The sequence below is a fragment of the Myodes glareolus genome, chromosome 4, assembly GCF_982192425.1.
Source record: "Myodes glareolus chromosome 4, mMyoGla1.1, whole genome shotgun sequence".
Lineage (NCBI taxonomy): Eukaryota > Metazoa > Chordata > Mammalia > Rodentia > Cricetidae > Myodes > Myodes glareolus.
This window is the reverse complement of record NC_142029.1, coordinates 87,787,071-87,807,971: the sequence shown is the minus strand read 5'-3', so window position 1 is coordinate 87,807,971 and position 20,901 is coordinate 87,787,071. Positions and strand designations below refer to the sequence as shown.

At 39.1% G+C, this 20,901-nt stretch overlaps 1 protein-coding gene across 1 annotated transcript; it reads left to right on the top strand.

Moving 5' to 3' along the window:
- Positions 1–19,708: 19,708 nt before the first annotated feature.
- On the top strand, positions 19,709–20,677 carry LOC125409986 (olfactory receptor 8C8-like). The gene has a single exon (XM_048449204.3). It carries the CDS (start codon positions 19,730–19,732, stop codon positions 20,675–20,677), a length of 948 nt encoding a protein of 315 aa, XP_048305161.2. The 5' UTR covers positions 19,709–19,729.
- Positions 20,678–20,901: the final 224 nt, after the last annotated feature.

The window sequence follows — 20,901 nt, the reverse complement described above, 5'->3', positions numbered from 1 at the left end:
TCTTCCTTTCCAATTCGAATCCCCTTGATCTCCTTATGTTGTCTTATTGCAATCGCTAGAACTTCAAGAATTATGTTGAAGAGATATGGTGAGAGTGGACAGCCTTGTCTGGTTCCTGATTTTAGTGGAATGACTTTGAGTTTCTCTCCATTTAATTTGACACTTGCTGTTGGCTTGTTATATATTGCTTTTATTATATTTAGGTATGATCCTTGTATTCCTAGCCTCTCCAAAACCTTTTCATAAAGGGGTGTTGAATTTTGTCAAATGTTTTTTCTGCATCTAATGAAATGATCATGTGGTTTTTTTTCTTTCAGTTTATTTATATGATGGATTACATTGATAGATTTTTGAATGTTGAACCGGCCCTGCATCTCTGGGATGAAGCCTACTTGATCATAATGGATAATTTTTTTCAATATGTTCTTGGATTCTGTTTGCCAGAATTTTATTGAGAACTTTTTCATCAATGTTCATGAGTGAGATTTGTCTGTAATTCTTTTTCTTGGTTGTGTCTTTGTGTGGTTTTGGAATCAGGGGGACTGTAGCTTCATAAAAAGAGTTTGGCAGTGACTCATCTGATTCTATTATGTGAAACACATTAAAGAGTGTAGGTATCAGCTCTTCTTGGAAGTGCTGATAAAATTCTGCATTAAAACCATCAGGTCCAGGGTTTTTTTTTTCCCCCGCTGGGAATTTTTCTATGACAGCTTCTATTTCCTCACGACTTATAGGTCTATTTAAATTGTTCACCTGGTTTTGATTTAATTTTGGTAAATGGTACTTATCTAAAAACAAGTCCGTTTCTTTTACATTTTCCAACTTTGTGGCATATATGCTTTTGTAGTAAGACCTAATGATTCTCTGAATTTCCTCAGTGTCTATTGTTATATCCCCCCTTTCATTTCTGATCTTGTTAATTTGCATGTTCTCTCTCTGCCTTTTGATTCGTTTGGATAAAAGTTTGTCAATCATGTTGACTTTCTCGAAGAACCTGCTCTTTGTTTCATTGATTCTTTGGATTGTTTTCTGTGTTTCTATTTTGTTGATTTCGGCCCTCAGTTTGATTATTTCCACTCTTCTACTTCTCCTGGGTGAATCTGCTTCTTTTTTTTCTAGAGCTTTCAGCTGTACTGTTAAGTCTCTAATGTGAGCCTTCTTCATTTTTTTTAATGTGGGCGCTTAGAGCTATGAACTTTCCTCTTAGCACTGCTTTCATAGTGTCCCATATGTTTGGGTATGTTGTGTCTTTATTTTCGTTGAATTCAAGGAAGACTTTAATTTCTTTCTTTATTTCTTCTCTGACCCAGGGGTAGTTCAGTAGTTGACTGTTCAGCTTCCATGAGTTTGTATGCTTTCTGGGGGTGGAATTATTGTTAAATTCTAACTTTATTCCAGGGTGATCTGATAAACACAGGTGGTTACTAATTTTTTTTTGTATCTGTGGAAGTTTGCTTTGTTACCGAATATGTGATCAATTCTTGAAAAGGTTCCATGAGATGCTGAGAAGAAGGTATATTCTTTCCTATTTGGGTGGAATGTTCTATAGTGTCTGTTAAGTCCATTTGATTCATTACCTCTCTTAATTCTCTTATGTCTCTGATTGACCTGTCTGATTGACCTGTCCATTGGTGAGAGAGTAGTGTTGAAGTCTCCTACTATTAGTGTGTGGGGTTTTATGTCTGCCTTGAGTTCTTGTAATGTTTCTTTTACATAAGTGGATTCTTTTATATAAGGGGCATAGATAATCAGGATTGAGACTTTATTCTGATGAATTGTTCCTGTTATGAGTATAAAATGTCCGTCTCCATCTCTTCTGATTGATTTTAGTTTGGAGTCAATTTTGTTAGAAATTTGTATAGCCACACCTGCTTGTTTCTTAGGTCTGTTTGATTGAAAAACATTTTCCCAACCCTTTACTCTGAGTCAATGTCTGTCTTTGTGGTTGAGGTGTGTTTCTTGTAAACAGCAGAATGTTGGATCCTGTTTTTGCATCCAATCTCTTAGCCTGTGTCTTTTTATAGGTGAATTGAGTCCAGTGATATTAATGACCAGTCGATGTTAACTCTGTTTTTTTTTGTTTTTTTTTGTGGTAGAGGTTATGTGTTTCCCTGCTTTGAGTGTGCTGGTGAAGGGTTGCTAGATGTCTGAGTTATTGTGGGCATTGTTGGATTCATTGGGTTGTGAACTTCCTTCTATCACTTTCTGTAAGTCTGGATTTGTGACTATGTATTGTTTAAAGTTGTTTTTATCCTGGAATATTTTGTTTTCTCCATTGATTGTGAACAAAAACTTGTTCTTCTGGAACAAAAACTGTTCCTTCTGGTTTTCAAAGTTTCCATAGAGAAGTAAGGTTTAAGTCTGATAGGTTTACCTTTATAAGTTACTTGACCTTTTGACTTTGCAACTCTTAATATTCTTTCTTTATTTTGTATGTTTTGTGTTTTGCTTACTATATGGAGAGGAGATTTTTTTTTTTTATACAAGCTATTCGGTGTTCTGTATGCTTCTTGAACCTTCATAGGAATATCGTTCCTAAGGTTGGGAAAGTTTTCTTCTATAATTTTGTTGAATATATTTTCTTGGCCTTTGAGCTGTAATTCTTCTCCTTCTTCTACCCCTATTATTCTTAGGTTTGGTCTTTTTATTGTATACCAGATATCCTGGATATTTTGTGATGAGAATTTGTTGGATTTGCTATTTTCTTTGATCAGTGTGCTTATTTTCTCTATAGTGTCTTCAGCATCTGAGATTCTTTCTTCAATCTCTTGTATTCTATTGATTATGCTTGTCTCTGTCGTCTCTGTTCATTTACCTAGATTTTCCATTCCAGCCAGTCCTTGGTTTGTGTTTTCTTCATTGCCTCCATTTCAGTTTTCAAGTGTTGAACTGTTTCCATTATCTGTTTGATTGTTTTTTCGTGGTTGCCTAGGGTATCTTTTAGGGATTTATTCATTTCTTCAAACTTTTTGTTAATCTTCTCATTCATTTCTTTAAGGGAGTTTTTCACATCCTGTTTAAGGGACTCTATCACTTTAATAATGTCTATTTTTTTCTACGTCTTCTGGATTAGGGTGTTCAAGTCTTCCTGTTCACTGGGTTCTGGTGTTATGTTGTTTTTCAGATTCTTGGAGGAATTCTTTCCTTGGCACCTGCCCATCTTTTCCTTCAAATGCTCTCTGATGGATCTTCTGGTACAGGATGAGGGCTACTTTCTGGCCAGGGACCTCACAGACAAAAAGACTAGCTTGCTGCATGCCAGCTTATTGAAACAAAGGAACTTCTGCCCAGTTGCACTCACCACCCTGTCCCAGGGCCTCAGCCAGAAAACAGACTGAGTTAGGGTATCTTATGACCCCGCAGAAGGGAATGGGTGCCTGGGAGCAAGCTGGGATGGGATAGGAAGAGAGAGATAGTAGCCTGTGAGAGAAGCCCCTGCAGAATGACCAGAAAGATTAGGGGGTTGAGAAATGTCTGTGCTCCCTTTCCTGGTCTTCTGCTGGCAAGTCAGGAACATACTCACCCCTCCAATGTATCTTCTGGTACAGGATCAGGGCTCCTTGCTGGCCAGGGACCTCGTGGACAAAAAGACTAGCTTCCTGCATGCAGGCTCAGAGAAACAAAGGACCTGCTGTCCTGTTGCACTCACCACCCCATCTAAAGCCCAAAATAGACTAAGCTAGGGGATCTTATGACCCCACAGAAGGGAAGGGGTGCCTGGGAGCAAGCTGGGATGGGATAGGAAGAGAGAGATAGTAGCCTGTGAGAGAAGCCCCTGCAGAATGACCAGAAAGTTTAGGGGGTTGAGAAATGTCTGTTCTCCCTTTCCAGGGCTTCTGCTGGCTGGTCAGGAACATATTCACCCCTCCGATGGATCTTCTGGCACAGGATCAGGGTCCCTTTCTGGCCAGGGACTTCACAGACAAAAGGCACTGTTTCTATTTCTTTCATGATCTTTTGCTGTATTGGATGAATTCTTAGTCATCTGGTAGCAAGGCAGATTCACCAGCTTCAGGTACACAATGGTCTCATTTGTCCCTTCTCAAAAACTGATGTGTGCTATAGGTATAAGGATGTTAAACATAATAAAAATACAGTTAGTATAATTGTCTGTCCTGTCTCTTTAAAAGATAAGCCATGCCCACTCCCTCCCCCATCTACAGAGACAGGCAGATCTCCCTTCCTGCTTGCAGTCTGAGTCTCTTTCTTCTCTGTCTTCCTCTTGAAGAGGCAGTTTCTGCCTTTCCCCACATTTCTCCATTTTTCCTTCCCCCTTCTGTTTCTCTCTCTCTCTCTCTCTCTCTCTCTCTCTCTCTCTCTCTCTCTCTTTTCCCCTTTCTCTACTCTTCTCCTTCTCCCCCTTCCCTTCCATAACCTACTAAATAAATATTCAACCTCACCCTGCATGGTGTGCCTATCCATGTCTCTCTCGTGCGCTGGCCGCGCCCCTCTACCAGTCGCCTTCAGAGACCTATGACATGGTCTCATGCACCATCCCTGCCTGGGACTAGCTGTCCTTGTGACCTGCTATCTACTGCCGCCTCTTGGCCTGCAGTGTTTCTGCCACTGTAACCACTTGGGTATCCGCAGCATATTTTACTAATCCATTTCATTGGTACCGTGAGGTTCGGGAGGCTCTTATACCCTGAGCCCCTCTCCTGAGGTCAGGATCCAGAACCAGATATTTCCTCCACAACAACTACTTGTTCCATATGCCTGAGACAATTTCTCTGAACAACATCAGTTTCAATTGGAGAGTTTCTCCCATTCTGCTAAGGTTGAGCCCTTCACTGGCATTCACCTCTGGATTGCTTCCTTTAGTTAAAATCATGACTGGACTGACCCAAGGTCAGTCCTCCCATGCTAGCACTGCACACAGTGTGTAGTACATTTGACTGGGGGCCCAGGGTCCCTCAGTTTTTCTTTCTTTCTTCCTTCATTTCTTTTTCTTTCTTTCTTTCTTTCTTTCTTTCTTTCTTTCTTTCTTTCTTTCTTTCTGTTCACCATTTTTTGCAGGTTTTAGTTTCAGCTATGGGTAGCAAGCCATCCATGTCCAGTCCCCCTGGAATGAATGCCTTTTAGAGGCCCTAAAACCACAGGCTTTAATGTCCTACTTCTTCAGCTTGTACCCTCACTCTGCTGGTGTCCCACAAGCTACACTTTTATGGTAGCTTTCTAACTACTCTCAGCAGAAGCTTTCTAACTACTGTCAGTGCACAGGAAATGGAAGAAGTTACCTCAAAATATCTCTGCCACTGCCACTACTGCCAACAAGATTGGATGGATCCACAAGGCACCTGTTTTCAATTCCAGACTTTTGCTTCCTGCTGTGGCTTGTGGAATGGTGGCTCAGTGACATAGAAGATCATGACTCTAGGTCTGTCTTATTATTAAACTTAAAAATCCTACAGCTCAAAAATTGTGGCTTTTCTATGCACCATGTGACCACTGCCATTTTGACTGTGATCAGGCTATCTTACCACCATTTAAAGTGAGGTCAGGTGTCTTCACTGCCATCTTAACTGAATGGCTTTTCCATACAGCATGGGGCTACTGCAATTTTGACTGAGATCAGGTGACCTTACCACCATCTTAACTGAGGTCAGGTGACTTCATCACCATCTTAATTGAGAGTCAGGTTAGGGGACCAGTCCTGCCATCTTTATTGCAGTATACCCTGCCTGGTCCTCCAGCTTATTTATGTTTTTGTCTCTAAATTCCTATTGTTGACTCTGTTGCATGTGTGTTTTGTGCAGTGTCATGCCTTTGATAAGGCCCACCAAGAGCATCTACTTCACCCAACTCCTGTTCATTCTGTATATGTGTCCGTACATGTAACTTAATTGCACCTATGTTTACGGTTAAATGTTATAATTGTCTGTTCATTGTATCTCATTCCAGACTACAAAGCAATAAATCTCATGTTTTTAACTGGTATGCACTTTTAAGTCTCTTTCAGGGATACGGTATATTTAATCAAACCCCTCATTATATATATTAATATGTTCTCTACTATTGTTAGCTCTGCCATTAACCTTCTAATACAGGCAGTTTTCTTTCTTCTGTCTGTCTTTTTATAAGTGTAAATCTTACCTGTTAAAAGTGAGTACTGTCAAATTTAGACCCAACTCTCCAGGCAGATTCTATACTATAGTTACACCTGAAAAACAGCAGTCAACTGCTCAGATATCTAGGTAATATGGCATTTAAATATTTAATTATTAAAAAAATTTTCATAACAAAAAGAGACAGTTTGGTTTCTAGCAGCACTCTACTTCCTCCAAAGAAGGTAGAAGACAAATGAGCACAGAATAACGTCCATCTGCAATTCCCTTCAACTGCCAAGCACTGAGTACTTGAAAAAAACTGCCTTTCATCTAAACTTAAGATCACCAGATAGTGGACAGAATGGCTGGAATTCACAGCCTAGCTGCTCAGGTCAAGGTAGGTTTGTCTTTCTGCAGATTTCGTAGACCACAGCATCTTCTGGAGCCTGTCAGGCCCTACGCTAAACAGCAAAAGACAGATATGACCTTCACCGATAATGGAGCACCCTGAGAAGTAGCTCTAGGGGCCAACCAAGTAAATTCTCTGTCATTTTTAATCAGTTACTCAAGTAAAATTTTATCCTTCCAAAGATCTCTGATGCAGTTTGACAGCTGAGAGATTTTTGTCAGTTTAAAAGGACAACCTCACCAAACAAATTTCAGTAAAATACAAATATAAGACCTGCAAGTTATAAAGGTGTGAGGACAAATACAAGTTATCAAATTTCTCTCTCACGTTGCCTTTCATAGTATTAAAAATACTTTTCATTGTACAAAAATATCTGTCATAGTCATTCTGACATAAATATGCTACTGTTTATACAATGTATATGTCTAAAACTTCTGTTTTTACAAACCCAAATTCTTGAGAGTTCCAGGGAGCTTATAATTGAAGGATCCATCTTAAACAGGTCAGATACACCCATTCAGTTCACTGGTCCTAAAATATTTTTTCCTTAACTTTGTCCTCTGTCCTGCCAATATATTAAACAGGTGTATGAGACACTGGACATTTCCATACCACAAACACTGGACATGAACAAACAGATCAGCTACACAAGGATCTGACCAGAACCCAGCCTTCGCAGGTTCTCCCCAAAGAATATGCTCATAAATAAACAGGAAGCAGTCTTAAGAATCTTCCACCCCAATTCCTTTAACCTGTGGTACCTAAACTTCCACATTTTTATTATAAAAAAGAGATGGGAATGTAAAGGTCTGTACGTAGTAAAACTACATGTAACAAAATAGGTATCAAGCAAGAATTAAAATTATAATATTTCTTTGTGAGTCTAGTGTTTCATATCTAATTTATCTTTTATCATCAGTAAGGAAACAATATCTAAAACTGTCTTCTTCAAATCCATCAAAGGTCCCAGAAAAATATAACATTACCTGTTGAGTCCCTAGAGGACAGGCCTTCACACCCCCACTTGATCTGTTTTGCACTCTTGCAGTTGGTTGAAAACAGGAACAAAAACAGGAACAATCAGTTGTTTTCAGCAATGTTTCTAAGGATGCTTACCCCTAAGCCACTGAGTTAGGGTGGTGATGAGCTTCCTGCTTTTGCTGTTTTAGCCTCCCCTGCTGAGGGCTGTATATACTGTGTGAGAAAGTGGAATAAAGGCTTGTCTGCAGAACCTGAAGTTGTGTTTCGTGTTAATCCCTATGTCCCTCACTCAGAAGAAGTGCCAAAGTGGAAGTTCCCACCGAGATCTGAGAAAGAAGGGATAGCAAACAGGGTTGTCCTAGGCCAGTAAAGACAGATTAGGGTAAAATGGAATCCACAAGCAGTAAGAGAGACCTGATATATCAGATAGTTAAATTGTTACAGAAACAAGGAACCAAGGTCAAAGAGAGAACTATAGAGGATTTTCTTAAGAATATAGCCCCAGCAAGCCCATGGTGTTTGACAGGTGGAGGTTTGACCATCTCCAATTGGAAAGAGGTAAAAACAGATTTGTAAAAATGGCTGCAAAAGGAGGGTGCCGAAAGCATCCCTATATCTACCTTTTTTCTATGGCACCTGTTTCGTGATGCCCTACTTACTGATAAAGTGAAAGTGAGACCGGAGGTCATTGCTGCTAAAGAGATACTTGACATACAGGAGGAAGAGACTCGCTGGTCCATAGGATCGGCAGAGTCGCATAGGAACCAAAAGGAAATGTCAGAGGTACCAGGGGGAACTTTGAAATCTGGCGCAGGACTAAGGCTAGCGCCAAAGTCTACCTGCTTTCGGGCACAAAATCAGATAGCAATAACCTCTGAGTCAGAAAATGGGAAAGACAGCCTCAGCTCTAGTGCAGAGAATAGTTTATCTGATGAGGAAGCACAACTAATGTAGGAAATTAAGGTACTTCAGGAAAGGCAGAAGCACTATAAGGAGAAGGATTCCTTATGTGTGCCGTCAGCCCCACCTGCTTTTAATGCCAATTGGGGAAGGAGGGAGTCCTGTTGGGGACTGATAGAAGACAGGGAGGCTGAAGAGGGCTCTGGAAGAAGAGGAGGTGTCTGTTTTTGGCACTGGCACACAGTTGCCCTGGTTATAGAGGTACCTGATCATAACAATCCAGGACAGATGCTGAGACAAGGTATGGCCTTGAGCTTTAAGGAGATGAAGCAATTGAAAGAGGCCGTGGCAGTATATGCCTCTCAGGCCCCGTTTACTTTTGCCATGGCAGAGTCTTTTGTGGCATTGAATCTAACACCTAGCGATTGGCAGCAGCTATGCCGTGCGGTACTAACGGGAGGAGATTACTTATTGTGTAGGGGAGAATATCAAGAAAATTGTTTACAAACGGCTAGGTTAAATGCGCAAATGGGACAGGTACAACATAATCTAGACATTCTAACTGGAACAGGAGCTTAGGCTGACTTGGTCAATCAAATTGTGCTTTATCCTGCTGAATATCTTCAAATGGCGACTGTGGCTACCAAAGCTTGGAAAGCCCTGCAAAACAAGACCACGGGGGATCAGCTGTCAAAAGTTCTACAAGGGCTTTCAGAATCATTTCAGGACTATGTGGATAGAATATTGCAGTTGGCAGGGAGATTATTTGGTGATGTGTCCATAGCTACGCCCATAGTTAAGCAGCTGGCATTTGAGAATTCAAATAAATACTGTAAGGAAGCCTTGTGGCCACATACGGCAAAGAGCTTAAATGAATACATCCGGATCTGCAGGGATATTGACGGGCACTTCATTCAGGGCCAGGTGATTGCCACTGCCATCAGGCCTGGGCGAGGATCCATCTCCAGCAGATTATGATCAATCATTAAATTTGTAGCTCTTGCTTCCAATTTTGCCCCTATGGCAAAATTTGCAAGATGGACCTATTTTATGGGATAAAGCCTGCTTTAACTATGGTGCTGCTGGACCCTTTCAATGTTGCCCAGAAGAAGCCTTTAGGCCTACCTGGCCGCAGGCATCAATATTTGGGGAGAGGTTGGGTCAGGATCTCCCAAGAGCATATCATACAATGGTCTTAAGTCACCTGTTTTGATTGATAGGGAGGGGCATATCCACTGTTAATCTCCCAGTAACTGCTGCCAATCATGTAAGGTTTTAAGATGAGAGGTGTCAATAGTTAATTTTTTTGTTTTAATTCCATCCATGGCAAATTGGTACCCAAGGTAGGAATATGGGGCTTGCATTTGGACCTTCTCAGGAGCTATGATCACCCCCACCTTCTCTAAATCCTGTTGCATTTGAGTATAATGAACAATATATAACTGTGGAAACTGACAGTGGACAGGCTTCAAAGCAGCAGCAACATAAATTTGACGTATGGTAGGACTATTTACCATGCCCTGTGGGAATTTAATCCAAGGAACCACAAAACTGGTTCCTTAAAATTAACTGAAGGGAGGCTAAAAGCAAAACAAGGGCAATCCTGTTTTGCTAGAGGAATAGTAAAAAAAGCAATCTTTTAAATACACTTAATTATGTGCCAGCCCCGGGGTATGGCTGAAGGGCAGGGCAATCCCTGTTGAAGAGGACCCATAGGCTGCATCATCTCATTGACAGCCCTGAGGTCCTGTAATAGTCTCCATTTTCCAGATTTCTTTTTAATGATAAATATGGGTGTATTCCAAGGGGGAGTAGAGGGGACAATGTGCCTGGCCTGCAGCTGATCTTGTACCAAGGCATGAGCAGCCTGAAATTTCTCTTGAGTCCAGGGTCACTGCTCCACCCAAACTGGATCATCAGACTTCCAAGTTATAGGAATTGGGGCAGGCTTGGAAATAGTGACCTTACCTAAAAATGGCCTAGACTGCTTCGGTTTGGTAATTTGTTTATCTGGTGTCACTGGCTGCAACTGGCCCTGCAGATTTTTTCCTAGCCCCTGTCCTTGTCTCCATCCAAGTTGCTGCATAATTTGGGATGCTGCTGGTGGTGGTATGGGCTGAGTGGTCAAGACAGCTCCCATCTCACTCAGGACATCTCTTCCCCAGAGATTAACAGGTAGTCCTGGGAGGACATATGGCTGAAAGTAACCCTCATGGTTTTCATTATCCTGTCATTTTAATATTTTTGCACTCTTCTTGGGACTTGCTTGACCTATTCCTTGTAGGGTAGCAGTACTACTTTCTAATGGCCACTTCTTAGGCTAGAATTCTAAGGACAGGATGGAGACATCAGCTCCAGAGTCTAAACCCCCATTAAATGACTTCCCATCATTAAACAATTCCAATCGTGTCCTTTCTTTCATATGAGGTACCCAAAAGGCTGTAGTGCCAGATGACCCAAAACCCTTAGCACCCCGACTTGACCTGGCCATGGGGTTGGAGGTGTTAACTAAGAGTACCAAGACCAATTGGACATTATGATCCCCCTGAGGAATTACTGTAACTCCTTGAGTAACTGATGTCACAATTTTCATTTCTCCTTGATAATCTGCATCAACAACCCCAGGATGAGTTTGAATTCCCCTCAAGATGGTACTGCTTCTTCCTAAGCTAAGTCCCAAGGTCCCTCTAGCGAGCAGCCCAAAAACGTTAGTGGGTAAAGCTTGAATCTCCATTTGGGCTGTCAAGACTGCTCAGGTGGAGGTACTGAGGTCCAGTCCTGTACTTCCTGGAGTGGTGCAGGCAAGGTCTGCAACGCAAAAGGATTGCCCTGTGGAACAAACTGGATACGGCCACTGAAGGGGTGGGCCTCCTGGTGTCATTGCTCCATACACTGAGATTCTGTGTCCCTGGAGCGGGGCCCTCCACCTGTTTCCCTGCTGTTGGCCTTGAATGGGCAGAGGCCTTCCATCTATGTCTATCTTAGATCTGCAATCATTTGCCCAGTGGCCCCCCTTTTATATCATGGGCACTTTCCTGATCTGGCAGTAGTTCCCTGAGTGAGTTGTGGACATTTCTTTTTATGCGTACACATGCCTGCCTCTCCAGCAAGGGTAGTCACCCCATACTATGAATCTATATTACAATTACCCTTAAGCCATTGAGTTATGGTGATGAGCGTCCTACTTTTGCTGTCTTAGCCTCCCCTGCTGAGGGCTATATATACTGTGTGAGAAAGTGAAATAAAGGCTTGTCTGCAGAATCTGAAGTTGTGTTGCATGTTAATCCCAATGTCCCTCACTCAGAAGAACAACAATTGCCATGCTGGGGTGGCAATTACCTAAGTAAACAATAAGTACATTGCAAGCATCTACCAAAACTCTAACTCTAGAATTGACAGAGACACTGCCTGGACATTCATCTAAAATTCTTCTGTAATATTCGGGCATCCATCTTCAGCCTCCAGGCCCATAATATCTGGCAGACTTTTCCATGAAGCAAGACATTTGAAAGTCTGATTCACTTATATGGTAGTTTGTCAGTCACTTTTTCTGTATCCTGCAGAATGCATGACAGACTTTTTCATGAAGTAGGAACTCTGAAGGTTTGTCTGTCTTTTTTTTTTTGGCAAGTTCAGCAGTCATTTTCCTGTGGGTCCTGCATGTCCAGTTTACACAGCATACCGTTAAGTAGTCCAGGTAAGAGTATTTCTTGCCCAAATGGCCAGCCTTATCACATAGAAGGCAAATTTCATAACGAGTTCCTTCAATGTCTATCTGCTTCTCTGAGCAGATATGTCTCACTGTCAAGAAAAGTCTAATTTCTTTTTTTCATGTCTCCCAAGGTTTTCAGAAGCTCAACTTCTTTTTAAAACTGTTAAAAGTTTTTTATTGTTTTACTGAGCTATATATTTTTCTCTGCTCTCATCCTTTCCTTCCCTGTCATCTTCTGTCCTTTCTCATGATCCCCATGCTCGCAATTTACTCTAGAGACCTTGTTTTTTTCCTACCTCTCGTGTAGATGTGATCCATGTATGTCTCTCTTAAGGTCCTCTTTATTATCTAGGTTTTCTGGATTTGTGAATTGTAGGCTGTTTTTTCTTTGCTTTATGTCTAAAAACTACTTATGAGTACATATTGGATTATTTTTTGGGTCCAAATTACCTCACTCAATATGATATTTTGTAGATATTTTGTAGATTAATCCATTTGCCTGCAAATTTCAAGATGTCATTATTTTTTCCACTCTTTATGACTTCGTTGGGCAAATGTACCACATTTGTTTTAAGCACATTTGTTTCAGTCACAGGGCATCTATGTTGATTCCAGATTCTGGTTATTACAAATAATGTTGCTATGATCATAGTTGTGCTTATGTCCCTGTGTTATGATTGAGCCTCCTTTGGGTATATGCCCAAGAGTGGTATTTCTGGGTCTTGAGGTAGGTTGTTTCCTAGTTTTCTGAGAAATCACCATATTGATTTCCAAAGCAACTATGCAAGTTTGCATTTCCACCAGCAATTCAGGAGTATTCCTTCTACCCAACATCCTATCCAGCATAAGATGTCATCAGTATACTTGGTCTTGGACATTCTGAAAGAGGTTAGAAGGAATCTTAGAGTTGTTTAGATTTGCATTTCTTTGATGGTTCAGGATGTAGAATATTTCCTTATGTGTCTTTCAGTCATTTTAGATTCGTCTGTTGAGAGTTCTCTGTTTATGTCTATAAACAATTTTTAAAGTTTAGACTCTTTGTTCTTTTGATTGCTAATTTCTTGAGTTTTTTGTATATTTGGAGAACAGCTCTCCGTCCGATGATGAGTTTGTGAAAATCTATTCTCATTCTGTAGACTGCCATTTTGTCTTGTTGTCTATATCCTTTGCTTTTCAGTTTCAGGAGATCCCATTTATTAATTGTTGCTTTCAGTGTCTATGCTACTAAAGCTATATTTAGGAAGTGGTCTCCAGTGTAAATGTTTTCAAATGTTCTTCGTAATTTCTCTTCTATGAAGCTCAGTGTGGTTGGCTTTATGTTTAGGTCTTTAATCCATTTGAACTTGAGTTTAGTGCGTGGTTATAGATATGAATCTATTTTATTTCTTCTACAAATTAAATTTCAATTATGCCAGCACCATTTGTTGATTATGTCTTCTTAATTATACTTTACAGTTTTTGTTCCTTTTCAAAAATGTTTGTAGATGTGTGGATTAACATCTGGATCTTTCTTTTGATGCCATTGGTCCTCCTATTTTTTCTTTTCTTTTTTCTTTTTGCCTAAATCAGGTTGGTTTTAGTACAGAAGCTCTTTTTGTAGAGTCAGGGATTGTGATTTTGTTTTTTTTTTTTTTTTTGCTTTTCCATATGAAATTGAGTACTTTTCTTTTGAGGTCTTTGAAGAATTTTCCTGGGATATTGTGGGCATTACATTGATTCTGTTATTGCTTTTGAGTTGGCCATTTTTATTATGTTAATTTTACCTACCCAAGAGCATGGGAGATCATTCCATTTTCTAGTGTCTCTTCATTTTCTTTCTTCAGAGATTGAAAGTACTTGTCATACAGGTCTTCCACTTGTTTGGTTAGAGTTACTCTAAGATACTTTATGCTATTTTGGACTATTATGAAGAGTGATGTTTCTTTGAGGTTTTTCTCAGCCATTTATTATCTATATAAAGGAAAGCTACTGATATTTTTGAGTTAATCATGTATCCTGGTACATTACTGAAGGTATTTATGAGTTGTATGAGTTCCTTTGTAGAATTTTTGGGATTGCTTATGTAAATTATCATATCATCAGCAAATACTGAGAGTTTGACTTCTTTTCTAATATTTATCCCCCTTGTCTCTTTGTTGTCTTTTTGTTCTAGTTGGAATCTCAAGTAGATAGATATGGAGAGAACAGACAACATTTTCCTATTTCTGATTTCAGTGGGATTGCTTTGAGTTTCTTTCCCTTTAGTTTGATATTGGCTGTTGGCTTGCTGTATATTGTCTTTATTATGTATAAGTATGCTCCTTGTATCTTCTTCTTCTACTATTCCTATTATGTTTAGATTTTTTTCTTTTCATGATATCCTATATTAATGTATATTTTGTGTTAAGCTTTTGTTAAGTTTAATGTTTTCTTTGACCTATGAGTCTATTTCCTTTGTTGTATCTCCAGAGTTTGAGATTCTCTCTTCTAACTCCTGTATTCTGTTTATGCTTGCATTTGTGGATCCTGATAATTTTTCTAGATTTTATGTTTCCAGAATTTCATTTGTTTGTGTTTTCTTTATTGTCTTGATTTCAGCTTTCAAGTTTTTAATTGTTTTTTCACCTGTTTAATGGCTGTCTTTGTTTTCTTTAAGGGATTTGTTGATTATTTCAATATTTTTGTTTTTACCTCCATTTCTTTGAGAAAAATTTTCATTTCCTCTTTGGGGCCTCAAACATTCTCCTAAAGTTATTTTTAAGTCATTTTCTAGGTAATTTTCTTTTGTTTCATCTATGTTTTGGTGTTAAAGTCTTGGTGTTATAGAATCACTAGTTTTTATTGGTGTCATATTGCTCTTTGTGGTGTTCAGTAAATTCTTATTTTTTCTACCTAGCCTTTCCTATGATTGTTGTAGTTGTGGCTGTGTCTCTGGTGAGCACTCATCCAGACGTCAATGGATCTCAAGGCTCAGATGGTTGCTCCTTGTGGGGAAGTCAGGGCTATGAACTCTGGAGGTCACATGGTGTTTGCAGTAGGTGCTCAGTGCTCCAGGAGAGCATTCAGTAATCCTGGTGGTCAGGGCTGTTACCACTAAGGTTGCTCACTTAGGTCCTCTCGTGTAGAGTTCAATGGCTCGAGCATCCTCCTACAAAGGTCACTGGCTTGAGCGTGCTCTGCAGGAGGTTGCTGGATTGGGCTTGCTCTTGTGGAGGTCACTTAATATAAGTTCTTAAAATTATTTTAAATGCCATATTCCACAGGTCTTTGAAGAGTTGAAAATTATATATCTAATTGAAATATATCTTGTATATTTAGAAGACCTAACTAACATGAATAAAAGTTTTATTGTTATAGATGGTTATTCATTCAACTTTATTTCCTAGTTATACATTACATTTTAAAAAGAGCTGTATAAATATAATACTGTAAACAAGTATAGGAATAGATATATTACAAAGTTGATATCTAATTTGTATCAATAAACCAAAGTATATACCAATGTAAAGAATTCATTTCTATATGATATCACCTTTTAAATGAAAACGAACATGTATAACCAAACATTTTGCTAATTTAGGCATAGTTTTCTTAGTGCTTTGGAAATCAGTATGGAGGATCTTTTCTAATGGTCTATCTTCATAAATACAAGGTTCAGAGCAAAGTATTGACAGCTGTATTAAAGAAAGGACAAGTTACCTATATGGCCTGTTCTATTAAAATAAGATAAAGTTACTTGGCAGAAAGCTTCAAAGCCAGGAAAGGTCTTTGTTTCCAACACATGAATTTCTGAGCCTGAACAGTGCCCATGGAATATATTACATTGAATACAGAAATTTTCTTGGCCATGAACAGTGTGTAGGTTGTGAGATTGTGGTTTATAATACCAATAAGCATTACTGAGCATGGCTATGAGATGATGTTTATTTTATGTTACTCAGGAAAGCAATGCAGCATATAATTACTTCCTCCGAAAGACTATTGAGGATGAGATATCCTGTTTTACATGTTTAAAGCTATAAAACAGGTATGAGGATTATACATTTTTACATGTCTAGGAAAGGTTTATTTGCTACATTATGTGGATCACTGAGTTTAGTTAATACAATTATATAGTAACTCCTTTTTTGTTTCATAGTACTATTATTATCACTGTGAGAGTGCTTAGAGTAGACCTAGAGGCTTGTTATGAAAAATAAGTTTCTACCACCGAGTCATATCCAGACCCTCTTTTGAGACATATTTTATAGATAGACACAGAAATATCAATATGTTAATATAAATGTATAAGCCCTGAAAGATACAATTTTGGTATATAGATTCATTAGTAAGAAACAGAAAAATCTGGATTTAAATTCAAATTGTTGGAGTGCATATTCCTTTTTTCTAAAAGTTTTGCTCCAAAACATTTTACTTTTTTGTAGAGTGTTTATCTAATAGTTACTGATGCAATTGCAATACTCATAGATAATTACTCAAAATGACAAGTGAGTATGTCCCTGATTTTTTTCTTGCTGTTTTATGCATATCATAATGAGTAGAATTCTGAAGGGAACTACCCAATACCCTGATCAGGGAATTGGGTGTTTCTGTTGGGAAATTACAAAGTAAGTAGGTACTGAGTCTCAAAAGGAAGAGTGTTTACATCTATGCTACATGATATAAACACAGGTTCTGTTATTTCTACCCTTAAGTTAGAAACTCACTCAACCTGGTAGATGTCATCAGGAGAGAATAACTGTCTATACTTCTCTGATGGCCATTCTTGGCTGTCAGCTTGACTATAACTGGAATTGGGTATAATCCAGAAATTGAGGATACATTTATGATCCAGATCTTGATGCAGGAAGATGCCTTTAATGTAGATATTGAGGCTGGAACCCATACCTTTAATCTGGGTAACAACATTTACTAGAAGCTTATATTAGGACAATTTTAAGAAGAAAGGGTTTGTTCTTCCTCTGCTTGTACTCACCTCATCAGTACATCCATTCCTTCTTTAGGATTCTGCAGACTAGCTGAGACAAATAACCTTGTCTGATTGAGCAGCTACTATATAATTGTACTTTGTGCAGTCAACTACAACCTGTAAGTCATTCTAATAAATTGTGTTTAAATTTCATATAAATATTTATATATTACATATAGCATTGTATTCATAATTTATTATATATTATAATATTATATATATTATGTTTATTTCATAATTGCCTAAGTGTTGTGACAATAAGGAACACTAACTAGGGGCTGGAGAGATGGCCTAGCGATAAAGGGTACTGGCTGTTCTTCCAAAGGACTGGGGTTCAATTCTCAGAACCCACATGGCATTGCACAGCTGTCTGTGACTCCAATTTCAAAGGATCTGATACCTTCACACCAATGCAAATAAAAAATTTAAAAAAGAACACTAACTAATACAATTTGTAATATATTATGCTACAATACTAGATTATAAGAGTCTAAATTGAAAGAAATGATGTATTGGATGCAAATAAGATTATTTTCTTTTGAGCAAATAAAGAGAACTTTTAAGAGAAATTCTTTTTTTGTATTTTCTGCTAGAATTTATTTTTAAAATATTATTAGTTCTTTGAGAATTTTACATTTTGATCGTTTTGACCTACCCAAATCCCCCATGTCAACCCTTACTTCCCTACCCACCCAACTATGTGAATTTCATTTTAAATGCAATTCCAATGTGTGCTACATAGATAATCTTCGATTTATGTTCTTCCACTGGAGTGTGGTTCACTTGCCAGGCTTATACTATTACAGAAAACCAACTCTTTCCCTCTTAGCTGCTATTAGTTGCCAATAGCTCCTCTCCTAGTCCTGAGTGCTAATGCACAGCTCTCCAATCTGTCATGCGATTCAGCCTGGCTTGATTTTATTCAGCTCTTGGGCATGTTGTTACAAGCACTATTAACTCATATGTTCAGAGCCAGGAAGACATTATTTCTTTGCAGTTATCCATTATTTCTGTCTCTTAGACATTTTCTGCCTCTCTTCTGCAATGATGTCTGACCCTTGCAGGGGCATGCAGTATTTATTTTCCATTTAGGGCTGAACATTCAGCAATCTTCAATTCTATACCTTGATCAGTTGTAGATATCTGTGTTAATCACTACCCATTACAAATAAAAGTATTTCTGGTAAATATTGAGATACGTATTATCTATGGAAAGAACAATATGTCAATAAGAGTACATTTACTACTGTGTCCTGTTAGCAGACTACTAATAGTATGTTTTCTTCTAGGAACTATGGTGTGTCTAACCATAGGTTCCTGGCACAATAATGGTGCTGAGAATTGGTTTCATCTTGTTGAGCAGTCCTTAAATTCACTCAGAAAGTAGTTGAGTCCTTTGATGTTTGTGTCTTTTTTTTATTTACTTATTTATTTATTTATAAAAATTTCCACTTTCTCCCCTCCTCCCAATAGGCTCCCATTCCCCCCACTCCCTCTCCTCCTCCCTCTCCAGTCCTAAGAGCAGTCAGGGTTTCCTGCCCTGTGGGAAGTTCAAGGTCCTCCCACCTCCCTCCAGGTCTAGGAAGGTGAGCATCCAAACAGACTAGGATCCCCAAAAGCCAGTACATGCAGACGAAACAAGACTCAGTGCCATTGTCAATGGCTTCTCAGTCAGCCCCATGTCAGCCACATTCAGAGAATTCGGTTTGATCACATACTCGTTCAGTCCCAGTCCAGCTAGCCTTGGTGAACTCTTATTAGATCAGTCCCCATGTATCAGTGGGTGAACGCACTCCTCGCGGTCCTGACATCCTTTTTTATGTTCTCCCTCCTTCTGCTCCTCATTTGGACCTTGGGGGCTCAGTCCAGTGCTCCAATGTGGGTCTCTGTCTCTATCTCCATCCATCGCCAGATGAAGGTTCTATGGTGATATGCAAAATATTCACCAGTGTGGTTATGGACCAAGGCCAGTTCAGGCACCCTCTCCTCTGCTGCCCAGGGAACAATCTGGGGACCTCTCCTTGGGCCTGGGAACCCCTCCAGAATCAAGTATCATGCAAACCCTAAAATGGCTCCCTTAGTTGAGATATGTACCCCCCTGTTCACATAACCATCCTTCCTCCCTCCCTCCCCATCCCATTCCCCCAGGCTATCCCCAATCCTCCCCCTCTCTAAGAGAAATTCTTAACATGAAATCATGTCATATTCCTGGGTTAGAAATTTTTGGAGGTCCGAATCAGTTTTTTGTTGATAATTAACATCTCTTTATTATCAGAAACTTAAATTACTTAGGATATTGGAGTGAGAGGGCCTGCGTTGTATGACAGCAGTGACATATTCGGGAAAAAATGTTGAATCATCTTAATTTTCATATCATCCGCTAAAACTCAAAAATATATAAATCAAGGGTTTAGCAGACAGTGGGGTTTCATTTCTCTTTTTTTGTCCCTAATCCTTAGAAAAGCTTAAAGAGACAAGAGAAAGTGGTTGTTTACAGACTTTAGGAGTTGTGCCAGTGTTTAATCAGAGTAGATGCTCATCACGAATAGGAAAAGGATAAACAGGGATTTCTCAGTAATGAGTAGCAATGCTCTCCTAATTCTTTGCTCAGTGCATTCAAACAACCTTAAACCTGTAAAACTGGGTCTGGTTGTCCTTTTGTAGTCAGTGACAGAGTTCATTGTTTAATGTGACCCTTTACTACTGTTTCTCTAGACGTGACAAAAACGGCTATGAAGAATGACTCTTCAGTGACCGAATTCATTCTCGCAGGATTGACAGACCAACCTGAGCTCCAGCTACCCCTGTTCATCCTGTTTCTGGTGTATCACACAGTCACTGTGGTGGGAAACTTGAGTTTAATGAGTCTCATTTTCCTCAATTCAAACCTGCAGACCCCCATGTACTTTTTTCTCTTTAACTTGTCCTTCATTGACTTATGTTATTCCTTTGTCTTTACTCCCAAAACACTAATGAGTTTTGTTTCAGAGAAGAACACCATCTCCTTTAGTGGATGCATGACTCAGCTGTTTTTCTATTGCTTTTTTGCCCACTCTGAGTGTTATGTGTTGACAGCCATGGCCTATGATCGCTATGTAGCCATCTGTCAACCTCTGTTGTACATGGTCATCATGTCTCCTAGGACATGTTCTCTGATGATGTTTGGCTCATACCTCACAGGGTTTGTTGCTGCCATTGTCCACATAGTATTTATGATCAGACTAAACTTTTGTAATTCTAACATCATCAACCACTACCTGTGTGATATATTTCCCCTTCTGCAGCTCTCCTGCAGCAACATCTATGACACTGAGCTTGTGAGTTCTGTTGTGGCCAGCACAGTAGTCATTGTATCTAGTGTCATCATCTTAATGTCCTATGCTTTGATTCTTTTTAATATCACTCAGTTGTCATCAGGTAAGGGTTTGTACAAAGCCATGAGCACCTGTAGTTCTCACATTATAACTGTGGCCCTATTCTATGGATTTGGTATGCTTACACATATCAAAACATCATCTGATGAGTCTGTGGTTCAGGGGAAAATTCTCAGTGTATTTTGTACATTTTTGCTGCCACTGCTGAACCCTTTTATTTACAGTCTCAGGAATAAGGATGTCAAAGTTGCTTTAAAGACATCTCTAAGGAGACTCAAAGTGAATGAAGCACTCAGAATGTCGTAGTCCACATTCCTAATTTGAGTCTTTTTCTCCACTTTGTTTTGTTCTTTTTTTCAATATTCTCATTTCTTCTTTTCTTTGATATATATATACATATACATACACACACACACACACACACACACACACACACACACACACACACACACACACACATATATATATATATATATATATATATATATATATATTCTGGCAAGGTTTCCAGATTAATATTTCCTCTCATT